This window comes from Dicentrarchus labrax, unplaced genomic scaffold (genome assembly GCF_905237075.1).
Source record: "Dicentrarchus labrax unplaced genomic scaffold, dlabrax2021, whole genome shotgun sequence".
NCBI lineage: Eukaryota > Metazoa > Chordata > Actinopteri > Moronidae > Dicentrarchus > Dicentrarchus labrax.
Genome location: NW_026136704.1, coordinates 17,157,847 through 17,182,809, shown reverse-complemented (window position 1 = coordinate 17,182,809; position 24,963 = coordinate 17,157,847). Strand labels below are relative to the sequence as shown.

Below are 24,963 nucleotides of genomic sequence, written 5' to 3'. Positions count from 1 at the left end.
ATCATCATTATTCAATCATTATTTGCTTGAACCTGTCCGTTCAGCTGCTGTGAAGGAAGAGCCGTTCTCTATCTGAGCTTTATACCGACTGGACAAACAGTGGATATATTTAGTGGAGTACTTGATAACACCGTGCACTAAAAGAATGAATGGAGCCAGGAACCCTTTCTTCCACTGGTTTTATGTCATAATACAGTTTTATCTATATCCATATAATAAAGTTATTATATAATTCTCATATAAAGACGTCTTACATCTGAGTTGTCACATCTGAATAAATGTTAATAAGCTATTTATTCCCAAATGTGTCCTAGTTTGAGGATTCCAAACACTTGGAAACACAAAATTTCTAGTGAATCAAAGAAGGTATGCATGAGTCAAAATGTATGCCATGTGGTTTTGAATACTTCAATACATCAAAACATATCAAGACAGATTTTTTATTTTGTACATACAACCCACTTCTGGTTCAACTAAAAAACAGTAATCTCCCATCTCCCATTACCTCTCATTCCCTCACTCCCCCTCCCACCATCACTGTTTCATTCTTCAGCTCTGTTCTATTTTGATCCTGTAACTTTTTTTTAGCCACTTTCCTTCCAGCTCTTTTCTTTTTTTCTTTTCTTTGTCTCTGTCTTTCTTTTCCTCTCTACCTGACATTTGGCTCGGCAGGCTGCCTCACACCAAGACAAACGTTATGACCTCACTTCACTGCAATGTTCCAGAGACACCGAGAGAGACAGCAAGGAGAAGAATAAGATAACATGAGGAGGAAAGTTGGAGAATAAACAAGACAAATGGAGATGGGGTGAAAGTACGAGCTGAAAATGCAACATACTGATATAGTATTTCAGACTTTAGACTATAGACTTTGGCTGACCCAGCATCTGGATGAATGACGAAAGGAGATGAGAAGGGAGAAGGCAAAAAATAAATAGTGAAGAAAAGTAAATGAGAAACATAGATAAAGATGACATTAATGAGATATTTTGATGTCAGGAAGCGGGCAGTGTGCTGTGGGTGAAATGAGCCACACTACATCCAGAAAAGGAAAAAGCTCTTTTCTTCTCTCCCTCTCTCAACTTCTTTCTTTCTTCCTTCCTTCCTTCCTCAGAACTGGTCTGTGCTCCATGTTAGCTTGGCACAGTCGTTATTACATTCAGTCCAACACACACACACACACACACACACACACACACACACACACACACACACACACACACACACACACACACACACACACACACACACACACACACACACACACACACACACACAGCCACTGTGCACCAGACCTCGAGGGCAGCGCTCTAAACGCAGTGTGTTGGCAAAAGGTCCAAACGTTTGAACAAGCCATTGATATATTCCAGACAAACAATATGAACACGCACACACATACACAGAAAGAGGAAGAAAGAGTAAACCAGTTAATACACACATGCTGGCAAGTTATAAATGTGCACACACGCACAGTCAATACAATGGTTGGCACATACGCACACGCCGGCCAGCAGTGCTGGACATCATCAAACACTTCAGTAACCACAACAACTTCCTTTTTCCCTAAACCCATTTCCTGCCTGGTGAGGTCACTCGTAAAGCAACTGCTAATGTCGCTAAGGCAAGTACAAGTAAAGACAATGCAAGGAAATAAAACAATCAACAACTAATGAAGACCGGCGCAATGGATGTAATCAATCGTCAGAAAAGCAGCTTTGTGAGAGAATTTCAAGGAGGGACGTGAATTTAGCAAATAAAAATGGTCCAGATTACTGAAATATACACAATGACAAATCAAAACTACAGGCAACATTTGGCCGAATGGGTCTCGGGCTGCAAAACAGTCACCGCAATCAAAAAAGCAGTCATGACGTAATGAAAGCAAAGCCCTGGATGATATGTCTGCAACCTTCTGTCCTGGGCTCAGACGGGGTGGTAATCCTTGTGTTGCTTTTACTATCTCCACACCTATTCAGAGTTACACCCATGACTGTACAGTAACTCTGACTTCAGGCTAAGACCTCCAGGAGAGACTGTGCGTGTGTGTGTGTGTGTGTGTGTGTGTGTGTGTGTGTGTGTGTGTGTGTGTGTGTGTGCGCACTAGGGGGTGTGTTATGAGTAACAGTAGCAGTGTATGGCAATGAATGACATAGTCCACAGAAAAGAACATTGACAGACACGTTTAGTTCCCACTGAAACCTCATGAGTGACTACTGTCAACAAACCATACAAAATAGAGTGTGTGCATTAATCCGTATTTATCTTAGCTTAATAATTTTAGGTTTATTGCTTTTTAATATACTATTATTTTATAGTGCTTATTCTACCCACTGGTTGTTTACAAAACATGAATTTATTGTCAATTAATTCTGTATAATTATCATGATAGTGATTTTTGGTCACAGCCCTATCAGTTAACCTTGCTATGATACAAAAACTCGAGACGTCTTCCAGTGTTTAGACACTGCTGAGTAAATGCAGCATCGCAGACATCACACACGCAATCTCTGTTTGGGCGAACTGTTTATTATATCCCCTCTCTATGACTCCATAATTCTGGCACAGAGACAATCAATATTGGATGAAACAAATAAATGAAAACAGACACACACTCAGCTGGCCTTGGTCCACTCCTAAATGCCCTTTGTCTGAGATTTGTTTAATCAAACTAATAACATCCTCTGATGTTTGTTTAACACTGCTCAGCCTTTAATGGCTTCTGTATTGTAACACTGCTCCCAAATGCCCACTGAAATTAACCATACGAGTCCTGATTTACAAGCACGCACATACACCTTGGGGTGTAGCTATGAAACCTTAAGAACAAGCCAACTGTATAACGTGTATAATCCAGGTTCAACATATCTGAGGCATCTGAAAAAGTCACTCACACTCTTTCTCAGCCACTTAAAGACAAACCAAAATGAAACCAAATTTAAAACCATATACGACATGAACCCAAAGACGCTGCATTAGTACACACTCACACATGGAATCAAGATGGTAAAAAGTCAAAATAATTTGGACTCACCACTCTGGGCTTGGTCCTCGGTGGCATAGCCGTGGACACAGTTTCCTCTGTGCTCTTCTTCTGTGGTCCAGTTTCTGTAATTCCACTGGTGCTGGTCTCGCTGGGCCCCTCTGAAGCCGACACTGAACCTTCGGCTCCATCCCTGGCTGCTGGATGAGGCCCTGGGCCCTCAGTGTCCCTCTCAGCATTGCTCAGTTCCAGAATATATTTCTGAGTCACGTCTTCCAGAGATGGGGCCTCATCTCCTGAAGGCTTACTTAAGGTTGGAGGCTCTGCGGTGGGTTGGACGGCGAGGCAGTCCGCTTCCTTCAGTGGCTGGAGGTGGGGAGGTGGGGAGATGGGGATAAAAGTGGCAGGTTCGCTGGCATGGCGGACATGCTTGGATCTGGTTTTGGATTTGGATTGCAGTAGGGGAGGCGGGAGAGGAGGGGTGAGGTCGCTGTTATCGTCCTGCTCCTGTGAGCCCAGTTCTTTGGGCTCAAATGGATCCTCATGAGAGAAAAACTGAGCCAGCCTGTTGGGACGCTTTCTGGAGGGCCGACGAACCATTCTAGGGGACAGAACCCCAGCTAGCTTGAGGTCAAAGTTAAACTTCTGCACCTCTTTCTCTTCTCCACCTTCGTCTATTACATCATCATCTTCATAATTGTGGTTATCAGAGTGGGGGGTGCATTCTGACTGAGAACGAGATTTCTTGACTTTATTACTGCTGTCTGCATGGTGATGTGGCAGAGCCGGCAATGAGTGTTTAGGCTTAACTTCTGGCTCCCACAGTTCCTCTCTCTGCTCACTCAGGATTGGCTCACTACTGGATGGTGGGATGTGGCCAGATTGATCCAGCTCAATGATTGGCTGAGTGCTGCCGGTCTGACCTTTAAACTGAGGGTCATTCTGGGAAAGTAAAGGGGCATCACCACGGCGACTGGGGTCACTGAATGACTTCTTCTTGGGAGCTTTGCCATTGCCATGGTCATCTGTCATCAATCTGTCCATTGCACCTGGTTCAGCTACGATGCTCCTGATGACGCCACTGTAGTCACAAACACCATCATCACGGAGCCCGCCATCACTGTAAACTGACAAGTCACTGGCCACACTGCCCTTGTATTCTGACACGGTGGCGTCTGTTGCACCTCCTCCTCCTCCTCCTCCTCCTCCTTTGACAGACAGGGATCCTAACAGGTTGCTGTCTACAGAGGAAAAATTGTTATTCCCTTCTTCTGCCACAGAGCAGCGCCGCTGAGGCATGGGGTCGCTAAGAGAGCGGTAGACTGTGGACTCCCCATTTCCGACAGCTGCTATTGTTGACTCTACATTACTGCCATTACTGGAATCAGATCCTGTGCTGTTATTACCAGAGGGGGAGAACTTGCGCCTTCGACGGATAGCACTTGGGGTTGCAGGGGCTTCAAGTCCTCCTCCTCCTCCTGCGGTGCTGTTGGCGTTCATCTCCTCCGTTGAAGCGTTAACATTGTTGATACCAGCGGTGCCGCTCAGCTCCATGATGATACTGTCACTCTCAGCCATACGGGCAGGAAGAGGCAGGGAGGGAGTTACACCGACTTCATTCAGACGATTTGTACAATTCACGCTGTTCTCTGTCACCTCTTCTCTCTCCTGCTTAAACCCTTCTGCCTCATGGAGAGCTGATTGCCCTAGTACATCCCTAGCAATTCGTGACCCCAAATTAACCCCTGCCGACCCTAAGAATGACCTCTCAGGGGGGTCAGTGGGGCCTGTTTCTGGCTCTGTCACAATCCCTTCATCTGTTAAACTAGACTCATGGCCTGAAAGTTCATCCACAGAGCGGTCGTAGAACATGCTTTCCTCAGAGTCACCCTTCAGTAAAGCTCTCTCTGTCTCTCTGCTCTGTCTTGTTTCCTTCTCCCTGTACTCTGTGCTCCTGCTGTTTAGCTTCTCCAACTGCATACTTTGTCCATCCCTCTCGCTCCTCTCCCTCTCCCTGTTCTCTCTCTCCCTCTCATGTTTATCCCTGTCTTTTGTGTTTTTAAACTCAGCCTCTTGAGCTGTGCTTGCCTCATCCTTAACGCTTACTCCGGCTTTATCCTTCTCCTCGTTTGTTTTCTTGACCTGGAAACATTCATCCTCTAAATCATCATCAGTTCTCCTTAAATCTACATCATCATCATCTTCCCTAGTACTCATCTGGCAGATATCTTGAATGACCTTCCTGGCTTCCTGCACATACCTCTCCTGCAATGGAGGCATCACTTCTTCATCATCATCGAATCTATAATCCCTCATTCTTTGTCCTCTCCCAACCCTAAAATCACCCCCATCACTTTCTACCTCCCTATCCGACACAGACACCCTCCCTCCATCCCTCTCTCCATCAAAGTCAAGCTGCTGCTCAGAGGAGCTCCTCTTCGTGGTGCCACCTGTCAAGTAACACCTCACAGCTGTTGTGGGTTTGTCTGAATAAGTGAAGGATTTTGCACGCCGCAGGGTGGCGGTCAGGTCTTTCAGGGATGGGCGACGACCAGAAGGCAGAAGTGTCCCGCCATGAGTCCGTGAGCCCATCCTGTAAACTGATGACCCCTCAACAGCCCCAGATTTGTCTCCACTTGTTTTGCGCACCTTGAGCTCTGACAGGTCAGATTTTAGAAAGCTTAAGAGTGACATTGTTTCTGAGGTGATATCAGGGTTGGATATGGATATTCGGTTTTTATCATTATCATCTACCCTATCCCCACCTGATGTTGTCCTTAATGCCACAGTCTCACCGCCCCTAACCCCTGTAGATGCCCCACTTTCTCTGGCAAGTACACTAGGTAAGGGGTTGACGGAAGGCACAATCTTGGGGCGCACCCGCACAGGATTACGGGAGAAGTTATCCCCATGGCCAAAGCTTGGGGATCGGTACATGGTGAAATTCCCATGGTACGTTTTACTCAGCATGGACGAGGAAGTAGTTCTATTATTTGCTGCACGGCTGGCACAACTAGCCTGGTCCTCCTCTTTTAGCGTTTCAGTGCTAGAGTATCGGCTGCTGCAACGAGAACCACCAGGACTGGAAGCAAATGGGGGAATATTGACCTTTGACACTCGTGATACTCCAGGAAGTGTCGTGGAAGTCACAGGTGAGGAGATGCGCTCCCATTGCTGGACCCTGGCTCTGTTACTATGATTGCCGGGTTCTCTCGCAGAGTGGCTCCGAGATGCTGTTCCTCCTGTGTTATGCTGCTGGTGCCTCTCTAAGTGGTCCATTGTCAAGGCTGTGTCACTGTCGCTGTCTTCTGATTCGCCATCATGATCCTCATAATCATCACGGCCTGTTGCTAGAGCAGCTCCACTGACCTTCTTCTTCTTTCTCAGTGAGCGGCGGCGCACTGCCTCTCGACTGTGAGGGCCTAAGGAACCAGGGCTGTCCTCTTCACTGCCTGAGGACCTACCAATGCCCTTAGCACCCCACCAGCCATTTTTACTGCGGGATAAATAGCTGCCCCCTCGCTCTGTGGTGCCCCTCTCTCCTGCTCTGTAGAAGATAGAAGGAGCAGGGCCGGAAGGAACACTCCAACCACCTCCACCTCCTCTTTTTCTCCTGGTGTGCTCCTCCTCTTCGTCTCCAGAGCTAAACCTCCAGCGGGAACGGAGGGGATAGGCAACTCTTGCTGGGGCTCTTAGCTCAGTGGAGGGAGCTACAGTAGAGGAGGAGGAGGAGGTAATGGCTTTATCTGGAGCTGGAGCAGAGGAGGGGGAGGAGGAGGTGGGGGCTGGCGCTCTAGAGGAGCTATGTGAGGAATGTAAACTATCCCTGGGCAGCCCGACCCCCTGTCTATCCCTTCTCTCCCTCACTGTCGGCTGCTGAGGAGAGGAGGAGCGGGAGGAGGTGACTAAGCCCTCCGATCTACTCCAAGACGAAGTAGCAGGGGGTTGAAGGTCAGGGCTAGGGTCAGATGTCAACCCTGTCGTCCTGGGGGTCTTATGGGCAGCCTCTGCCTCAGTGCTGGGACTATGAGATCTGTAAGAAGATGGGTTAATCCTATGGTAGTGACTACCCCCAGTGCGACTGCAACTGCTTCTGCTTTGAACAGTATTTCTGCCAATAACTTTGTTGTTATTCGAACTTTGTGTCTCTATGTGTGCCTCTTCATCATTTGAGTACTGCTGGTGGTCAGCTTTGGAATTAAAGTCCATACCGTAACAAAAAGTCTCTTTACCAGTACTGCTTCCTCTGCTTTGTGCTTCTACTGTGTATTTTCCATGCAAAGACCGGCTACTGGCTTCATTAGCTGAGCTGCAAGGTGAGACTTTGTCACTTCTATCCGAGAGAGGAGCACTCTCACTCTGGCTGAGCTCCTGTGGATGGCCTCTGCTGGACGCTTTTAAATTCTCAGCGTCGGTCTTGTGCTGCAGCGTAGCTTTGCTTTGTCTCTCATCAAAAATCTGTCTAATTTTGGTGACACTGGGCCACTTGTCAGGGTGCAGGGGAATAAAGTCACTGTGGTGTGTAAGATAACTTCTGTGAGACTTACAGGGTGGAGGAACCCCTCTACTAGCAACATCCTCTTCTTCATCAGTAGTCAGAGTCTTTCTGGGATCAGAGGGACATGCATTGATCTGTGAATAATCTCTCTTACCAGAGTTGTTGCTGCTGCTGTCGGTGGATAAACGTGTAAAAATCCGCTTCTCACTCTTCCTCTCCGAGTCCGAGCCTGAAACAGAGTCAGTGCCAGAGAGAAACTTTTGCACTTTGTTGTCTGTGAGAGACTCCGCAGTAGTCGTGTCGCTATCCTGTAAATATCCACCACCGCCGCCTTCTTCGTGAAAAGATTTACAAGACGGAGACCCGTCTCTCCTGGAGCCCCTGGCCCGGGGAAGAGTGCTGCTCCCCCTCGTCACCGCTGCGCCGTCTCCCGGTGAGCCTCTGCGCGTCCCGGCGGAGCCACTGCTGCTGAACTTCTCTGTGAGCTGGCGAATGGATGGAGAAATAGAGGAGAGAGAACTGGAGGAGCCTCTCTTTGAATCTGCGGTTGGGAGGCCGGCGGTGGTGGTGGCACAGATTTTGGAAACTTTTCTTGACACGCTGACATTACGCGTCGCTAAAGGTTGCTCCGCTTTGCTGGGCTCCGGGGGAAGGGCGACGCCAGCTGCCTCCAAATCCTCTGATTTGTGTTGTTGGTCTTCACTCCTGCTGGCGCTCCAGGACCCCAACTTTTTGAAAGAGACGCTGCGATACACAGCCGCATTCTTCCTCTCTCTTTCAGCCATTGTTCATGTCTTTTCTTTGTTAGATTTCACACACACATTTTCAACTCCACACGGATATTACAAATCCAAGCACCTTTTGGGGTTGCGGTCCATTTCCTCCCGCAGCCTGATGGCATTAAAAAAAAAAAAACATGAATACAATCACTTTTTTTAAAACTTAATTGTTGGCAAAGCTTCCAACTGCACTGTAACAAGGTTAGCCAAGTGATAAATGTTCAGTGATTAAGTAGGTGGGTGCTGGTCTATTATCAAAACTTACATGTTGTCGATTCCTGAAACCACATCCGTGCAAGGAGGAAAAGCGCTACAATTTTTTTTTTTGGCCCAAACTTTCCCAACCTGTTCACAAACACAACTTTTCCATTGTTGTCCCCCCACTCTTTCTAAACCTCTGCCCATCGCCAGGTTGGCACGCCTGCACGGGCCCGACGCATCATTCCCGGTTAATTCCCAAAACTGTTTGTGGATTCCTTATTTTGGCATGATTTGGTTTTCCGTGACTTGTGTTGTTTTTTGCATGTTAATGCCTGAGATAGGGCAGAGGGGGTGGGCGGGACTAGGGGTATAGGGGCTGTCATAGCCCCCTCGGGGATTGAGAGGAAAAGCTTTTTCTTTTTTGATGGGAGAAGACAGATACTGTGGACAAACTACATGTAATTATAGCCCTTTCCCTTGCGAAAAAGACAGCAGCACTGAGAGGAGCTTAAAAGAGAAAACTACACATTTTTAAGCAAAAAAATTGGACCTGCAGCGCTTTTACAAACTTCTACAAACACCCATGTGCACATATGACTAAACACACTACTTAATTTCTAAGATACAGCATCAGTTTTACCCTATTTCTATCATTAGAGGCTCACAGAGGAAGCCACAGAATGAGACACTTTGATTTAATTGGTTGCTGCATATTCAGCAGCTCTGCAGGCCCACCACAGTGTGTCAGGATGGTGTTGATGAATTAGAGTGTCAGCATTCAGGGGAAGGGGGGGCAATGAGAAAAGTTTTCACCCATGCACAATAACCCCTCTGTGGTGCTTCCCATGTGGCTGTCTGGTTAACAGGTCCTTTTGTTCCTGACAGGAATTCTGTGCTGCATTCCCTCAGAGGAGAGGAGTTGCTGACTGCAGCGCCCTCCACAGTCTGACCAGTCAAATGTCAGGTGGTAGACAGTGGGCTGCTTTTTAATAACCATAGGCAGTAATTAGTTTGGATGCTACCTTTAATGAATCTCCAGTGTCTTTGCTGTTGAAGCAGGATCGAGTTGTTTGACGGGACTTTTGCTGAATTCAACAACACAATATTAACAATTAACTGCTTCAAAGTATTTACGCCACAAATCCGCCTGCTGTCATGTTTCCAGGTGAAATCTTGTTAACCTTGGGAAGTTGTGGCAGCAGAGTTGCAGGAAATTGAGAAAAGGAAAAAGCAACACAATCTCTTCCATCAATATTTACCTCTTTGATATATAATATATACATTTTGTTAGCCATCAGCCCATCACTGATCTGACCACTGAGAGGAGGTGTTGTGAAAAAGGTAAATTATTTATATCTGAGTGAAGTAAAGGCATTCATGACAGGCTGCAACACGTCTTTAATGGCTGTTTCCGGTTAGTTTTACATAATGAAGACGTACAAAACATTTTCACAAGCAACCCAAGAAAAAAAAACTAAAAAAATATCATAAATGTTACTTTTTCAACATTATTATATCTATGTAACAAAAATAAAATTCTATTCCTGATATTATTGTGTTACAGTATTTTACAAAAATAAGAATTATTCTAAATAATACTGAATGACATAAAAATGTTGGCACAGTGCACAGATATCGCTCTACATTGACACACACACACACACACATTTCAGACAGTTTGACCAAACAGACACATAAACAACAAGAACTTTTTGCTGACACACATCGTACAGTATATCACTACATTAATCAATGTACATGCTGTACTGACACACATACATTAACTAGTTCCTAACATTTTTAAGCAACTGACTGCATATTTTGGTTCAAATGTTCCTTGCATTTGAAATGCATTACAATAAAACATGTTCACATTAAACCGATGTACACAACATTTCTTTGGGTGCAAAACTCAAACTATAGCTAGTGTTTAGGTAGTAAAGTCGCCTAAGTATTGTCTGTTACAGTGGCTTCAGAACAATTTAAAGGCTGCTGGCAAATTAAACTGATTTAAAAAATCTGAATTAAGGATTATATTAGTATTTTCAGTTTCATATAAATATGAAAAAAATTCCACAGTTTTCTTCGCAGTGTGTCAACATGCAAAATGAATCAGAAAAATAATGACTAATGAAAACATTTGAATTAAGTTAAAATAACATCAAGTTCTACACAAATGCAGTTACAACAAACAACACGCTAATTAACATCAATGTGCCCAGTAAATGCAATCTGTATTCATGTTCATTTCATGAACATTAAAGAACATAAACTCAGTGGGTAAGATCTACTGGATAATAACCTAACCATTATAGACAGAAGGGAGCCAGCATTTCAGTGCAGTGGGGTTACAGCAGTGGCTTTAACACACCATCCAGTGATGAAAACATGCAACAACAAGCCTTATAACTGGGATAAATGCTTCATGCAGTACTAACATACCATGCCATGTTATAAACAATTACAATTGCACTATCTCCACCTCCAAATCACACAAATCAAAATCATCTTCATTATTTTATCATTTTGGAGCATTTCTATTATACTGCAGTTCACAGTGTGAGACTATTTATTTTTTGTTGTTAAGTAGAGACTGGAAGTTAACAGTTCACAGATAAAAGGGACAATACAGGATGTGAATGCCCCTTTATGCTGACGCTAAAATCATTATTTATATATAAAGTACATGTATAGTACTCCTCAGCCACAACAATAATCAAATAAATACAATACAGAGTCAGGGATCTCAATGAGTGTCAAAAAATGCCTCAATTCCCCAGATGAATACACCTGTAGTCTGTGATGGCTCTGATGGTTAATGCCAACAGAGAAAAAATTTATTTAAACTCTGGGAACTTCTTCTCCAAGTTTTCTCAGTCTATGATTACCTTTCATATTATAAGCTTAAAACCTTCATGTTGTATTTCAGAAGGCTTCTTGATATGCCGGTACCTCTAAAAAATGTCTCTCTCTTCAGAAGGTACAGTTCTTTGGTACAGTGAGTAGTAGGTAAAGTTTACATGCACATGGAAACTTAAAAAAAAAAACTCAGCAACCTATACATGTACCACTTTGCAGCATCCTAGAATTCAAGGAATCGCTCCCACGCTGGAGCCCCTGTCCTTGCGGGTGGTGACTCTGAGCATAAACCTTCTGGTGCTCCGGCGGTAGCGTGGCTGGGTGAAGTAAAACAGAATTGGGTCCAGGAAGCTGTTCATGCTGGCGAACGGTCTGGTGCTCTTATAGATGATTGAAAACAAGTTTCTTGTCTCACAGGGCACGTTAGGCAGAGTACGCACCACCAGGTACATGGTCTTGGTGAGGTGAAATGGCAGGAAGCTGATGCAGAACACTGCAGCCACCACAATGATCATCCTCACCGCCTTGTCCCGTTTCTCCCCAGTCGCAATGGAGACACCCTGGTAGGACACCGGGCGGCAGAGGATGTGGGCCATCCGACAGTAGCACACCATCACACCCATAAAAGGCAACAAGAAACCGAGGCAGGTCAGAGCCATGCCGTAAGGATAGTAGTCTACTGAGTGCTTCGGCGTGCTTAAATCATAACACACTGTGCGGTTTCGCTGGATGCCCGTCGCAGCGAAGTGAAAAGTTGGCGCACACAGGGCGACCACCAGCAGCCATACCCCTCCACAGATGCACCACGCCATCCTGCGGCCACCCTGCTTGTGCCACATCGCCAGAGGATGGCAAATGCCCAAATAGCGCTGCACACTGATGCAGGTGAGGAAGAGGATGCTGCCATGCAGATTGCTAAAACAGGAAAATGAGAAGGAAAATACTGTTAACTTAAGTCTCATTAAGTACCACATTGTATTGTATGTTATTTGTATATCAAACACAGAGAGTGCAAGGTTGTAGTAAGACAACCAGAGAGTAACACTTTACTTTAAGTTCCCAGAATTAGCATTTATAACCAGTATTTAAACATTTAATATATGTTTTATTACACACTTTAATGTAGCTTTAGGCAGCTATAAGGAGATTCTTAACTATTTATCAATGTACAGTATTTTTCAGCAATTATAACTTCTTCAATGAAGACATTCTTGGTATTATTACAACTGTGTTTTACCATAATGTCATTCCCTATGAGACTAGCACTGAGTTACAGATACCTGCAAGAGTTATAGTTGCTGACAAATACATACATAAACAAGTATGTGCTTACAACTGCATTATAGTGTGTAATAAACCATTTATTAAATGTTTATATACTACTTATAAATGCTAAATAGGGGGACTCAAAGTTGTTGTTCACTGAAATATCACCACACATTAATAAAAACTGTATATATTTGGAGATAACAGATAAGGGAAGAAGTGAAAAACGTGTTAGCCTCAGACTGGTGTGTGATACAATCATCTGAATACGTAAGTATCTCACCTGTAGAACTGAAACCTGACCAGTTTACAGGCAAACTCCCCAAAGGGCCAGTAGTCATGACTGGCGTAGTTGTAGACGAGCAAGGGAAGTGACATCACATACAGAAAGTCTGCTATGGCCAAGTTCAGCATGTAGATGTTGTTTTTGGACAGACTGGGCTGAGTCCTCCATATCTTCAGTATGACAGCAGCATTGAGAGGAAGGCCGAGCAAGAAGACAAAGGTGTACACAGCGGGGAGTAAAATACGTTTAAAGTCTTCCTTATAGGTGCAACGAAGGCTGCTTAACCCGCTGATGTTGCTGATGTTGCCAGTGAAGCTGTCCTCTATGAATGGCTCTGAAGTGCTGGTAGAGAGGAAGTCCAAAGAGAGGGTTTTCGAGATGAAAGTTTCAGTAGGGAAATAGTTGACAGGATGTGGCATCTTCACATTCTGGAGGAGAGAGGGAGAGACATGTGGCTGTTAGTTTGATGATAATGTCCATATTTTAACTGATGATGTGGATATGCACTAATGAATGTGATTTTGAGCCACTGGCAATATTAAAGTTAACAGGAGATATTCTCATTCAAAATAAAACATAGACTTGTTACAGCACACAGTGTAGTAGAAAACGTAACAAGTAAAACAGTCTTAGCTAGAAACCTGCACTTTAGGCAATAGGGATAAGTTTTATTTTTATTTGTATATTTAACAGGGATGAACCTTTTTAGACCCTGCTCATGATTAGACTTTTAAATTCAGAATAAACAAATAAGCAAAGAAAAAGCATAAATATGTTGCATTAGCATAAAACTGAGTGTGTGTATGTATCGTAAAACGCCTGTGTATAAATCATTTTTGAGTTCCTTGGTGGCCATGTGATGAGTGTCTTAAAGTGTTAGTAAACACAGACAAAAGGAGACACCCTCCACCAGAGGGCACAAGATATCAGTATCTGTTTGATTCAACAGGGTCACAGGGAAGCAATCGCCTTGAGCCCTGTCAACACTGGCCTTTAAGTTTATAACATTATTGATTCGTCTACAATTCATTAATTGGGTTGAGTTCATTACTATTTGACACTGGTGCAGCCTGAATGCTTTATGAGCTCTGAGTTAAGATAAGATAAGCCTGTATTGATTCCCAGAGGGGAAATTCAGTAACAAGGCACTATCCAGGAACCCTGGATTTCCTGTTTACAAGATAGGCACTTGAACTAACTAAACCACAGCGCCCTGAGTTAAGTATGAACAATGAAGCATGTAGTATTGAACTAGGTAGGCTACATCTGAAAAATATGTGCAAGGTAGATGTGAGTGACTATAAGTAAAAGTAGTTCTATAATCCTTATTTTACTGAAAAGAAAGTGCATAAGCACTACCAGTGAAATGTAGCTAGAAGTTAATTTAAAAAAGGTAGTAAAAGTAGTCAATTGTAAAGAATGGCCCATTCAGAGAGTTCAATCATTGCTGCCTTAATACACTGATATGTCTCTGATTACTTTATATGCCATTATGTAATCCAATGCTTCCTCCAATCCTGTGCTAGTTGTTACAAGGTGGTCACTATGTATTCAGTAGCAGTAGTTGCTAAATTGTTATTATAAAAAAAAGAATAATAATCCAATTAAAATGAGAGCCATTACACTTAACTTATAACAGCTGCGGGTTTAGAAATGAAAACTGCTGCACACTGTCTGCTCTCCCACTCACAACTCACACTGTCTGGAATACACTGAGATTAATCAACAATCTTAATTACTGCTCCGACCAACAACATCAATCATATCCATTTCTTTCGAAGCAGCATGTGGGCGAGTAAGTGATTGGCTTCAGCCACTTCCTTTATAGCCTTGTCTGATGTGATTCATGGCATTTCACAACTAACACCCCTTCAGCTGAGAAGTGCGTATGTGTTAGAGTGCATACATGTACAGTGTCTTGTAACAGCTTAAAAAATTTTCCTTGTCTGAGTGTGTTTTTTTTTTTTTAAAAGTTGTCAAAGTTTATAAGAGTGTGTGTGTGTTTTAAATCAACTCCTTTGTGTGGGTGCATGAACAATTTGTTGTGAACAACAGTGACGCATGATTTCATAATTCCTGGTGGAGTAATTGAAGTGGAGGAGGAGGGAGCCTGCAGACCATAAAACATTTCACTACTCTGAACCAACGCGCAGGCAAAGAGGAATATCAAAAGGTTTTGGCAAGTGCACTGCAGTTGGCTGTAGTTGCTGATGACTCATTCCCAGCGTCATTCAGATTTTTTGATCTATGGATTACTATGTCTCAAGAAAGGCATTCAGACCCACTTTCTTGGCTGTCTTAAAGCCATGTGACACCATAACAGTCATTCAAATCACTAAGCTTGCTAAAAAAAACACACTGTAAAAACCGATGCCTGATTAACTCTATAAATCACACTCTTGTCTAAAATGGAAGAATAAGAATAAGATAGAAAAAATAAGAGGGCGCTTGTTTTTTCCCGAAGTTGCCTCTTATGGCCGTCTTTGTGTTCAGGCCTGCCTTTGGTGGACTAACCATGGCTAACCTCCAGGGATGAGGTGGAATGAACAACACCTTTTTTTTGTCTGACTCTGGTATTAAAGCTGCAATCCACAATGAAACTTCCCACAATAATGGTGGCACAAGTTGTGGCACTTTGGTATTCATAATGTTGGCATATATGCGATTAAAATGTCACAGAGCGAGCAGTGACATGAAACCAAATGTATTATTTATATCATTAAAAAACCAAAGAGGTCACTGGCAGGTCTCCATTGTCTAAGTTTCCAACAAGCCCTTGCACGCAAATCATTGGTCTACAAAGTAAAGCAGAAATAACAGCTGAGATCTGCCAACTGAAACAAGCACAGCTCTGGTTGCCATATTGAATATCAGCACCTCGTTAGGACTGGCACTGTGATGGAGATTATCATCTATCACTGGAGGAGGATATTGCTCATGAAAAAATAATGAACGGTTGAGTGTCAATTTCTTTTTAATTTAATTAGGGAAAGGGGGGCAAAAAAGAAATGTAAAACCTCTTGATCAATTGTATCCTTTGTGGTAATCTGCAGCCTTCATCTAGTCTATTTTAACTTACCACTGTCACAAAATTAACTGGATTAGGTGAGTTTAGCGCTTAACAAAAACATGAACAGTTGAACTCAAATGTACCTTATCAGTTCAAAATACATCATGTGCAAACTGTAACTAAAATGTAGCATAAACTGATATGAAGGAGACCCAGTTAATAAGCCACAGCTGACGCCTGGTTTTTTATACACACCAGATTCATAATTAACTTAACAGCCATGTATTAGTATATCTTTTTGCTGTAACAGTGTCCAATCATGCCGAATAAGGCATGCCAAAGAGTCCTCCTGAAATCTGAGGTGTGTATGTATGTTTGTGTTTGATATGGTCGGGTTTCCATTATTCAAACACTCTAGAGAGTAAACAGTAATCACGGGGCCTCTAAATGGCCATATCTGCACTGTGTGTTCGTGCCTGTGTGTGTGTCTCTGATGGCTTCTGGGTGAAGTGTTTGCCGTATCCATTACCTAATCGGCATTGATCTTAGTTTAATAGCAATATAATAGATAAACACATTAAAGCACAGGAAAAACCAGACATACAGACAGACCCACACCACAAACCCACAGGATGGTTAAAATATCAACTCATTGAGAAATCACAACTGCTCATTGCACAAGATTTATATCATTAAAATGAGTCAATCAGTATTTGTTGTTGGCATATTTGAGGCGTGTAAAGTTTCTGTAGTCTTGTGTGTGTTTACAGAGACACCTCAGATACCTGTGGTGTTTATAAAATGACACATTAATGTAGAAGTATAAAGACATATTGCTCTTCTGTATCATAAAACAAAGGATGTTGGAAAATAACACAACTGAAAGACAAAGTTTTACAGGGTCGACAGGTTCATTTTTAGACGAGATTCTCAAAACATAAAAATAAAAGTTGTGTGGTGATGAAGTCATTTGAAGCCACAAATGTCTACTCCACTGCGACACTAACAGTAAACGCTAATTAAAACACTGTTCACCGACCTTTGCAGGAATTCATTTGGCTGTAACATTATGGGTGTGAACGAGTCACCTACAATTGCTCTATGACTCAGTGAAGCTTTTTCTGCCCACAGTTGTCGGATTTTTGGTGGGTTTGCTGAAACTTGTCCATACATTTTTCCCATCAAACCCCTTCTGTGGATGAACAGACACGTAGTCTGTATAAACACATTTAAAAGCTTTTACAGTTCCACCACCCTGAGTGGAAAATCATGAGATGTTGCACTATTAACAGTATAAAAGTTTTTATTATTTTAGGTAATAAGAGATTTTACCATTAACACAAACACAAACAACCATTTTCATTTCTAAAAGGTCCAGTCTGTGACAATTAGGAGGCTCTACTGGCAGAAATGGATGTAAAGTATGTTTTCATTAGTGTATAATCACCTGAATATAGGAATTGTTATTGTTTTTTTCTCAGAATGAGCCTTTTATATCTAAAGACACAGACAGGTTGCCTTCCATGGACTCCACCAGTTTCTACAGTAGCCCAGAACGGACAAACCAAAAACTGGCTCTAGATAAGACCTTTAGTGTTTTTGCACTCCTACACACTGGACCTTTAAGACTGGTCAGAGAAATAAAAGTGCTGTAAATGCTCAAATATGTTACTGTAAATGTTACAATGAGCAAAGACTGCCACTGCCTAGCAACAAATACAGTCATTCATTCAGTAATGTGCTGTTTTCACTGGTACGTCTGATAATCTGTAGAAATCCTCTTATCCTTAAAAGCCATGCACTGTATGCATCTACAGTCAAAAGGGTCATTGGAGAATGCGGGCATCGATCCCGCTACCTCTCGCATGCTAAGCGAGCGCTCTACCATTTGAGCTAATTCCCCTGTAAGAAGGCCCCCTGCCCCCCCGCATAACAAATACCAACTGCCACGTCAGTCACACACCCACAGCCGTTCTCACAAGAGTAGTGTTACCACTTACTGACAGGGACGCTCCCTCACTCCGCAGTTTATCTCCCAGTCACACATGCTTTGACAGGAGAGACACACTGCTGTATACTGTCTTCCCTCAGGCCTGCCAAAAGGCAGAGCTGAAGGTGATGCAAGATTATTTATAAACCATGACTGCAAGAATGTGTCTGCAACTATGAACAAATATAGATTAACAACTTAACATAAGCCAAACAAGGTTGTAAATCTACCACGTATAAAGCTTTAATGATTACTCCACATGTGGATTTGGTGCCATCAGGATGTTTGAGTCCAGGTTAAGGTAACATGAGACAACCAAGAGTATGTCAACATATGCAGCAGTTAGCAGAGCCTGGCAGAGTATATACTGTAGACAGGGTGGAAAATTAACTTTTTAAAATGTGAACATCTTCTAACACAGATAAAAGATTAAATTCACCAGCCACTCAATAGTAAATCATTATTGGTGTCTAAAATCTAGCCACTTATTACGCATATTCAACCAGCATTTCACTGGTGCTAATCCCCCACCTTGAAACCCACACAGACAATGGACAGACACACCTACAAACCTTAAAGCTGCACTCGTTTAATTAACAATGGATGAAATTACTATGAATGTGAAAGGTGTCACACATAGTGACAAAATCACTGAGAGTTACTCTGCAAGTCCTCTCACCTCTATGGCTCAGTTAGGTGTTTCAACTAAATGTTTTGACACAACTTAACTCCCATCGGTACTGTCAGTAGCAGCAGGCAACTGGGGGTTTTTTTTAGGGAAAAAGTTCAGATTAATCCATTACACACCAAGTGTCCAGCGCCAAAGACAGACAAAGTGGAGCATTTAACAACTATAGAGCCATATATATATATATATATATATATATATATATATATATAAGAGAGAGAGAGAGAGAGAGAGAGAGAGAGAGAGAGCTGGTGGAGACCAAAAGAGAGTTAAAAAGAGTCAATATTGGACTTAAATTAATCAGGTGGACTCACAGCTCCAAATTATATATATATTGTTCTGTGTGTACTGGGTGTAAATAGACAATTTTTTGCTTACAGATTTGTCATATCTTTAACGAACAATCTTTTAATGTATTTTTACAGCTTGTTTGGCTTCCTTGGTCAAAATACAGTTAATGCAGGTATGTAATTAATTGTAAGTAAGTCAGCAACAATTAAATTTGGGCTACTGAAGCTGAATTGTATTAGTCTGTTGATGATGATTTCTTGTTTCATTCGATTCACTGCTAAAAGTGCCAAGGTGACATCTTTAAATGGCTTGTTTAGTCGAGCCAATCACTATTAAACACATGCAAATATGACTGACTGAGTGCAAAAAGGCAGTCTGATCAAACCAGCATCCATACCATACAATAATCTGCATCCATTATCTGCAGCAGCCACTCTATATCTGCCTGACCGGCTCAGAGATGTTGCTCTTTAGGTACTCTAATCTAAAAAACAGGTAACTGACTGGTAGATAAGGGCACATAAAGACTCGCACTGCATCCTGTACATACAGACACTCCTTGTAATAAACACAGGGCAGGAGATGTAAATGAACAGAGGAGGGAGATGTGGAGTTGAGGAGAGAGAGCAGGGAACAATTCAACCCTAATTACTTTCCCATGTCTGATCTCTGCTGTTTCTGGCCACACTAATCAATGATTCATGCCCACCGCTCCTCGCTCTCTGGTCCTCTGCTGAAACACAGCCCACACTCAAGCTACCACATGTGTATACACGGGCTGTAATGAATTAGAAAAATGGCACACAAACTGACCAGGAAGGAAACAAAAATCAGTGACACACATTAGAGACTGCAGGCAGAGACACACATGGGAACAGCCATTCGTCTGCTGTACAGACAAATACAGAGACATGGACTCCATGTACAAAACATGCATTTACACAGCGCTGCACAATGAATCAAAATATCCTGAAGCCTACATTTTTTAATAAAAGGTAAAATGTGAGACAAAATGAATCCTGAATCATATCACAATTGTAATATCTGTCAAAATAATCCCAATATGATTTTTTGAATACCGTGCAGCCCTACATTTAGTACCCTTTTTACTCAACATTTCATTTCCAACAAAGACAAATGCAGCTGCAGTGGAGATACACACACAATTGTATGCTGCAGAGGTCTTAATCGGAAAAAATAACCCACTTTACTAATATCTTAGCTAATCTGGTGCAGGCTAATGTGAGTCAATCAATCCTCAGGAAGGGCACTGTGGCCATAACATAGGCGACATTTTAAACGAATCAGCTGTACCATAAATAGATAGGCGGGTGATGAGGAAGGCTGGTGTACAGCACAAGCACACTGCCTGCCATATGGTCAGGAGGAGAATTACTTGTTGCATGAGGCCTATTTGCAATCAGTCAAAGGTCCTAATAAACAACTTCTAAACCCTCCTCAGAGAGAATAGGCTCTCTCTCACATACTTAGCAAACAGCACACACATTCGAGCTAATCCCAGCTCTCTTGGAACTGTCTGGAAAATTATGTGTTTGTGAAGACAAAAGTTAAGTACAAATATGGACATTACTGCATGGCTGGACAAAATAATTTATGCAGTAATCTATTGTACCAAAATGTTAAGACAGCTACTTCTAGTCTGCTAATAAAAAGGACAGATGGTGAGGAGTGCCTTCAAAGGTAACATAGATCACACACAAGGCTGCAGGTGACAATACATAGCGCCCTGTCAGTAATCATTTGTCGTAACTTGCAGACGAAAAACGTGTTGATGCGCGTTGCTGTAAGGATTTGGACTAAGGATTTCATCAGACGTGTAAAGACTAATAGACAGCCGTTCAGGCTGATCTGCATGTGATTATTGCAGTTGCCACACACGAGGAAGTGAATGAAGCTCTGATGAAACAAGTAAAATGAAGAAGACAGGGCAGTGAGGCATCACGCACTGAAACCTAAATGGGGATACAACACAAGGTTCCTTTTAGCATGATCGTCAGATTAAACTGTCATTTTGTTTCACTTCATTCATTCAGCCTGACACTGGGTTCAGTGGCTGGGGCAAATTTGTTTTGTTTTGCCCTAAAACTCCAGACGCTCAGTCATTTTCAGTTGACACAGAGGTTGGGGTAGCGGTTTCTTGGAGCCCCTTGTGTACTGTTTTGCCAGACAGATGAAGAAATATACCGCTTTCTAGCTCCCTGGTGGCTTAAGGGTCAAAGAACTAGCCCCCCAAAAAGAAATTACAACTTGCATCAGTAATTTCTTGTTAGCCTGGTTCTGGACTTCTGAATCACCATCCACATCTCTGATTCTTTCAGCAATTCAGTTTGGTCAGGTCTTGCATCCTTCATGAAAAACAGTGACAGAAGTTCTGAAGTTAGTAATAGTAACGCGTAGAGTTGAAGTAATCTCAACTTTTGCATTTTTTTGTGGGAATTTTTTCATGGATGTAGCTCAAAAGACAACTTCCCTACTTCCACCAACAAAGACTGTTCAATTGTTTTCCATTTGCCATCAACAAGCACAACACCAGATCTATTTGATTTGCTGAACAAATTAGAGATGTTCAAAGGTCTGAGAAACAGCACTCATAAGAAACCTATGCAAACCTATGTTGTTTCTCTCTTCTATCTGTAATAACAAAGGCTTGACTGATAATGCACCCTTATCCCAAGGACAAGATATTTCCCACTGTTGTTGTCTGTCTAGGCATGTGTTTTTGCTCCGGAATGGCAAATTGCTATTTTTTCCTTTCAAAGTTGATAGAAAAACATGTTTTTCCAAACATAAGCTGCAGTAAGTTGCTGTAACAGCTTGATACACACCTCTGGTGAGGCAAAAAGCTCATCATAAGCTTAACAGAGTGGTAGGTAGCAGTTAGCCTGTGCACTGCGGTGGCTGTTGTCATGGGTTCGTGGAGCAGAGGGAATGTGAATGCAGCTTTGGTAAAAGCAGAGTCAGTAAAACATAAAGACAGGACTAAAAGAAACAAAATGTCTTAAACTGACTGATTCCCCAATGCATCTCTGACAATCCTGGAGAATGATACTGTAGTTCTTTTAAACTAGCTCCGGTCGCTATGGTTTCCAATTAAGACAAATTATAGGAGTGATTTCTCTAAATCCTACTGAGACCAGAGAAGTCAGATTTATCTGAGGACAATCGCATTACACTACCAATTTTAGGGAGCCATTTGGCTGGCATATTTGAGATGGCTGCCACTGAGATCTTGATTATTTACCCAGTGAGAGAATGCTGTGCATTTAACTTTGTCCGGGAAACAACTTTGGTTGTTTCTCTCCCTCTACCCTTTTATTATCTCTCTGTCTCTGCCTGAGTGTCTCTAAACCAGTGTTACATTAGTCTGTCCCCAGTCAGACAGACAAAACACCCACAGAAGCTGGGCAGAAAGGAATCTTCACTAAAAACAGAGTAACCATGCCAAAAGTCCCATAGCGAGTGTGCCAGTGTCTTCACACGTGACTGCCCATCCGAACAATTCTCGGTTATTATTCCCAGTCCATGATGTGACAACATGTTTTTTCACTGGAGTTAGGTAGTTCCCTTTCTGATGTTTGACCTTTAAAGTTGTGTAATATTAACTTATTGCAAAAACTGCACTAATCCACTGTGGTCATCAAAAGCAGAGATGATGTATGTAATGACTACGCAATTATACGTGTAGAGCTGGAAAAAAAGAAAAAAAGAAAATGGATTGGTTTTGATTAATTGTTCATCAAGGAATAATGCAAAAAATGATACATTTCAAACTTCTCAATTGTGATGATTTGCTGTTGTGCTTTGTCATTTGACACAAAATTGCATAATTGCAGATAGAGGTTTTAGTGCTAGTCAAACAAATGAAGACATTTGAATACGTCGACTTTGCCTTAGGAAAAGTGTGATGCTATTTCCACCATCTTCAGTTTAAAGTAATCACCAGATCTATTAATAATGAAAGAAAACATTAGTTGCAGCTCCGCACACACATGTGTAAACAGTAATATGTATTATAGCCTGCTGTATTTTGTAACTTCTGCACATTGTCTTTGCTCTGAATGGGAGGTCTTGTTACTTTCTATTGGGAGCATTTGGCTGGCAGCTATCTTTGTGTCACCTACACTACCTCGGAGGATGCTTTCTCAGTTTGTTCTCTGTAAAGTAAACCTAATCCCCAGGGTTGTTAAACACTGTCCTAGATAGATGGTTGATGTAAAGACCGGCAGCTGCTTTGTGGACGCACTGCTTCTTCGTCACACAACTCTGGTCATATTGGCAGATGCAGTATTGAAAAACAAACAAAGCTATGTAGAGATTCAAGATAAGATTCATAGCAGTACAGGACTAGGAACTAACAAACATAAAATACCATGTCTGGCCTGTTCTTGTTCATCCTTTAATTATCTGACACAATATCCAATTCAGCGTGGCCTCATTTTTGTGGTTTGAGACCTTCAGCATACTTCCTTTCATTTTCACTGTGATGTTCTGCAAAACCTCACACTACATTCCCTGCAAACTTCACATAGATGCAGTCATCAAATAGTCACACCTGGTATGTGCACAGTAAAGCCCTGGTGCCCTCGGGCATGCCACTGTGCAGCATACTGTGCAGCTTTCATTGGGTTTTGTGTGGGATTTGATATAAAAAAAACACTGGGGGGGAGAAACTGGGAAGAGATGCAAGGACTCTGATGTTATCCCAGCAGGAAAACTCTTATCAAAAAGTGCAGTAAGTGATTGAAACTGCACACTCCTGCACCCTCCAGGAAGACAGTTTCCAGGCTTGTTGGGTTTAGGGACACCAGAAGCGTCCTACTGTTTTGTGCATGTGGTTCATTTAGTTCAGTTTCTATTACATTAACATTTCAACCTTCTCCTGGCTGATAGTACTGCTTTAATACACGTATAAAAGATTCAGACGTCACAATAAAAAACTATAAAGTTGTAATTAGAATATCACAATGATACCACTGTTGCTAAAATGCCACAAATAGTTGTCATGATTAAGATTGGTATTTAGCAACACAGCCACGCTTTGTGCGCCATGGGAATCACTCGTTGGATTCAAATGCTCTTAACTAGATATATTATTACATCTCTTTAGGAGTTGGTGAGAGAAGACGCAATAAAATAAATAATAAAAAACGAAAAATAAACGCAACTTACCCTGAGTGACAGCAAATTAAACAAAGTGGCAACATTAACAAGTTGGCGACTCAGCCATGGCAGAGGACTCGTCCTGCTCCTTCTGTCGCTCCTCACAGCAGACCGCAGTTGAGCGTGGAGGAAGAACAAGGGAGGGGAAACTAGTGTAAAAAAAAAGTCACTGTGACTATTTAATATATCATTAACACCGAGGACAAGTGTGGCTTTAACTCGCTGCGTCTCTGTGTCTCGGACTTGCACGCTTAGGACCGACTCCGGTTGCTGCACACACTTTACACACTGTTGCTAACGCCGCTGCGGCACAGGACAACGGCGCGCTACACTGGGGTCCACGCAAGCGCAAATGAGCCACACCACTGGGGGGGGAGACGATTCAAAATATTATTGTTAATATTGTTATTTTTAGCCTGCGTTGTCAGTATTTGTTAAACAATTATATATAATCACGAGAAACATTTGTTTTTATGACTGCCTGGCGTGTACTTTAGAAGTACGTCAAAACATAGTTCCGGTCAGTAGTTTAATCACCGTTCTAAATCAAGGCGCAAGGAACGTTACATTAGAGGTATCCATAGCAACAGTATGTATGCTTTATGAGCACTGTTGAAATTGAGGGTTAAACTTGCTTTAAACAATTTTACGATTTTACTGATATTGAGGTTATGAGTTGAGGTCCACTCATGGGACACCTCTTGGAGTATAAGCTCACACAAAAGTGTCCCAATATCAATAAAAATCATTTCAAGTGCCAAATGATTATGGTCATTGCCCCCGTTACAGGGCACACCAACCACCATCAATCACTGACACTGATCCTAGGAGACTTTTGGTAAACATGGCTGACAGTGACAGGACTGTTTTTCATGTACTGGGTCTAATCTTTCGTTTGGGATTTTATGTGACTTTTATTGAACTCTTATTTGAT

At 42.4% G+C, this 24,963-nt stretch overlaps 2 protein-coding genes and 1 non-coding gene across 3 annotated transcripts in view; all 3 read right to left on the bottom strand.

Moving 5' to 3' along the window:
• Nucleotides 1–8,791, bottom strand: part of LOC127361718 (rho guanine nucleotide exchange factor 17-like) — a 64,824-nt gene extending 56,033 nt beyond the window's left edge. The window contains exons 1-2 of the mRNA XM_051396546.1: nt 8,523–8,791; nt 3,032–8,369 (exon numbers count right to left, since the gene is read on the bottom strand). Of these exons, the coding sequence (XP_051252506.1) occupies nt 3,032–8,263 (5,232 nt within the window). The 5' untranslated portion in view covers nt 8,264–8,369; nt 8,523–8,791. The remainder of the gene's footprint in view (nt 1–3,031; nt 8,370–8,522) is intronic.
• A 1,045-nt stretch (nt 8,792–9,836) lies between these two features.
• Nucleotides 9,837–24,363, bottom strand: LOC127361737 (P2Y purinoceptor 3). Its single transcript, XM_051396584.1, has 3 exons — nt 24,039–24,363; nt 12,867–13,297; nt 9,837–12,232 (listed from the first exon to the last, which is right to left on the bottom strand). Exons 2-3 carry the CDS (start codon nt 13,286–13,288, stop codon nt 11,548–11,550), a joined length of 1,107 nt encoding a protein of 368 aa, XP_051252544.1. The 5' UTR covers nt 13,289–13,297; nt 24,039–24,363; the 3' UTR covers nt 9,837–11,547.
• On the bottom strand, nt 17,710–17,782 carry trnaa-agc (transfer RNA alanine (anticodon AGC)). The gene has a single exon. It is a non-coding gene; the product is annotated as a tRNA-Ala (tRNA).
• Nucleotides 24,364–24,963: the final 600 nt, after the last annotated feature.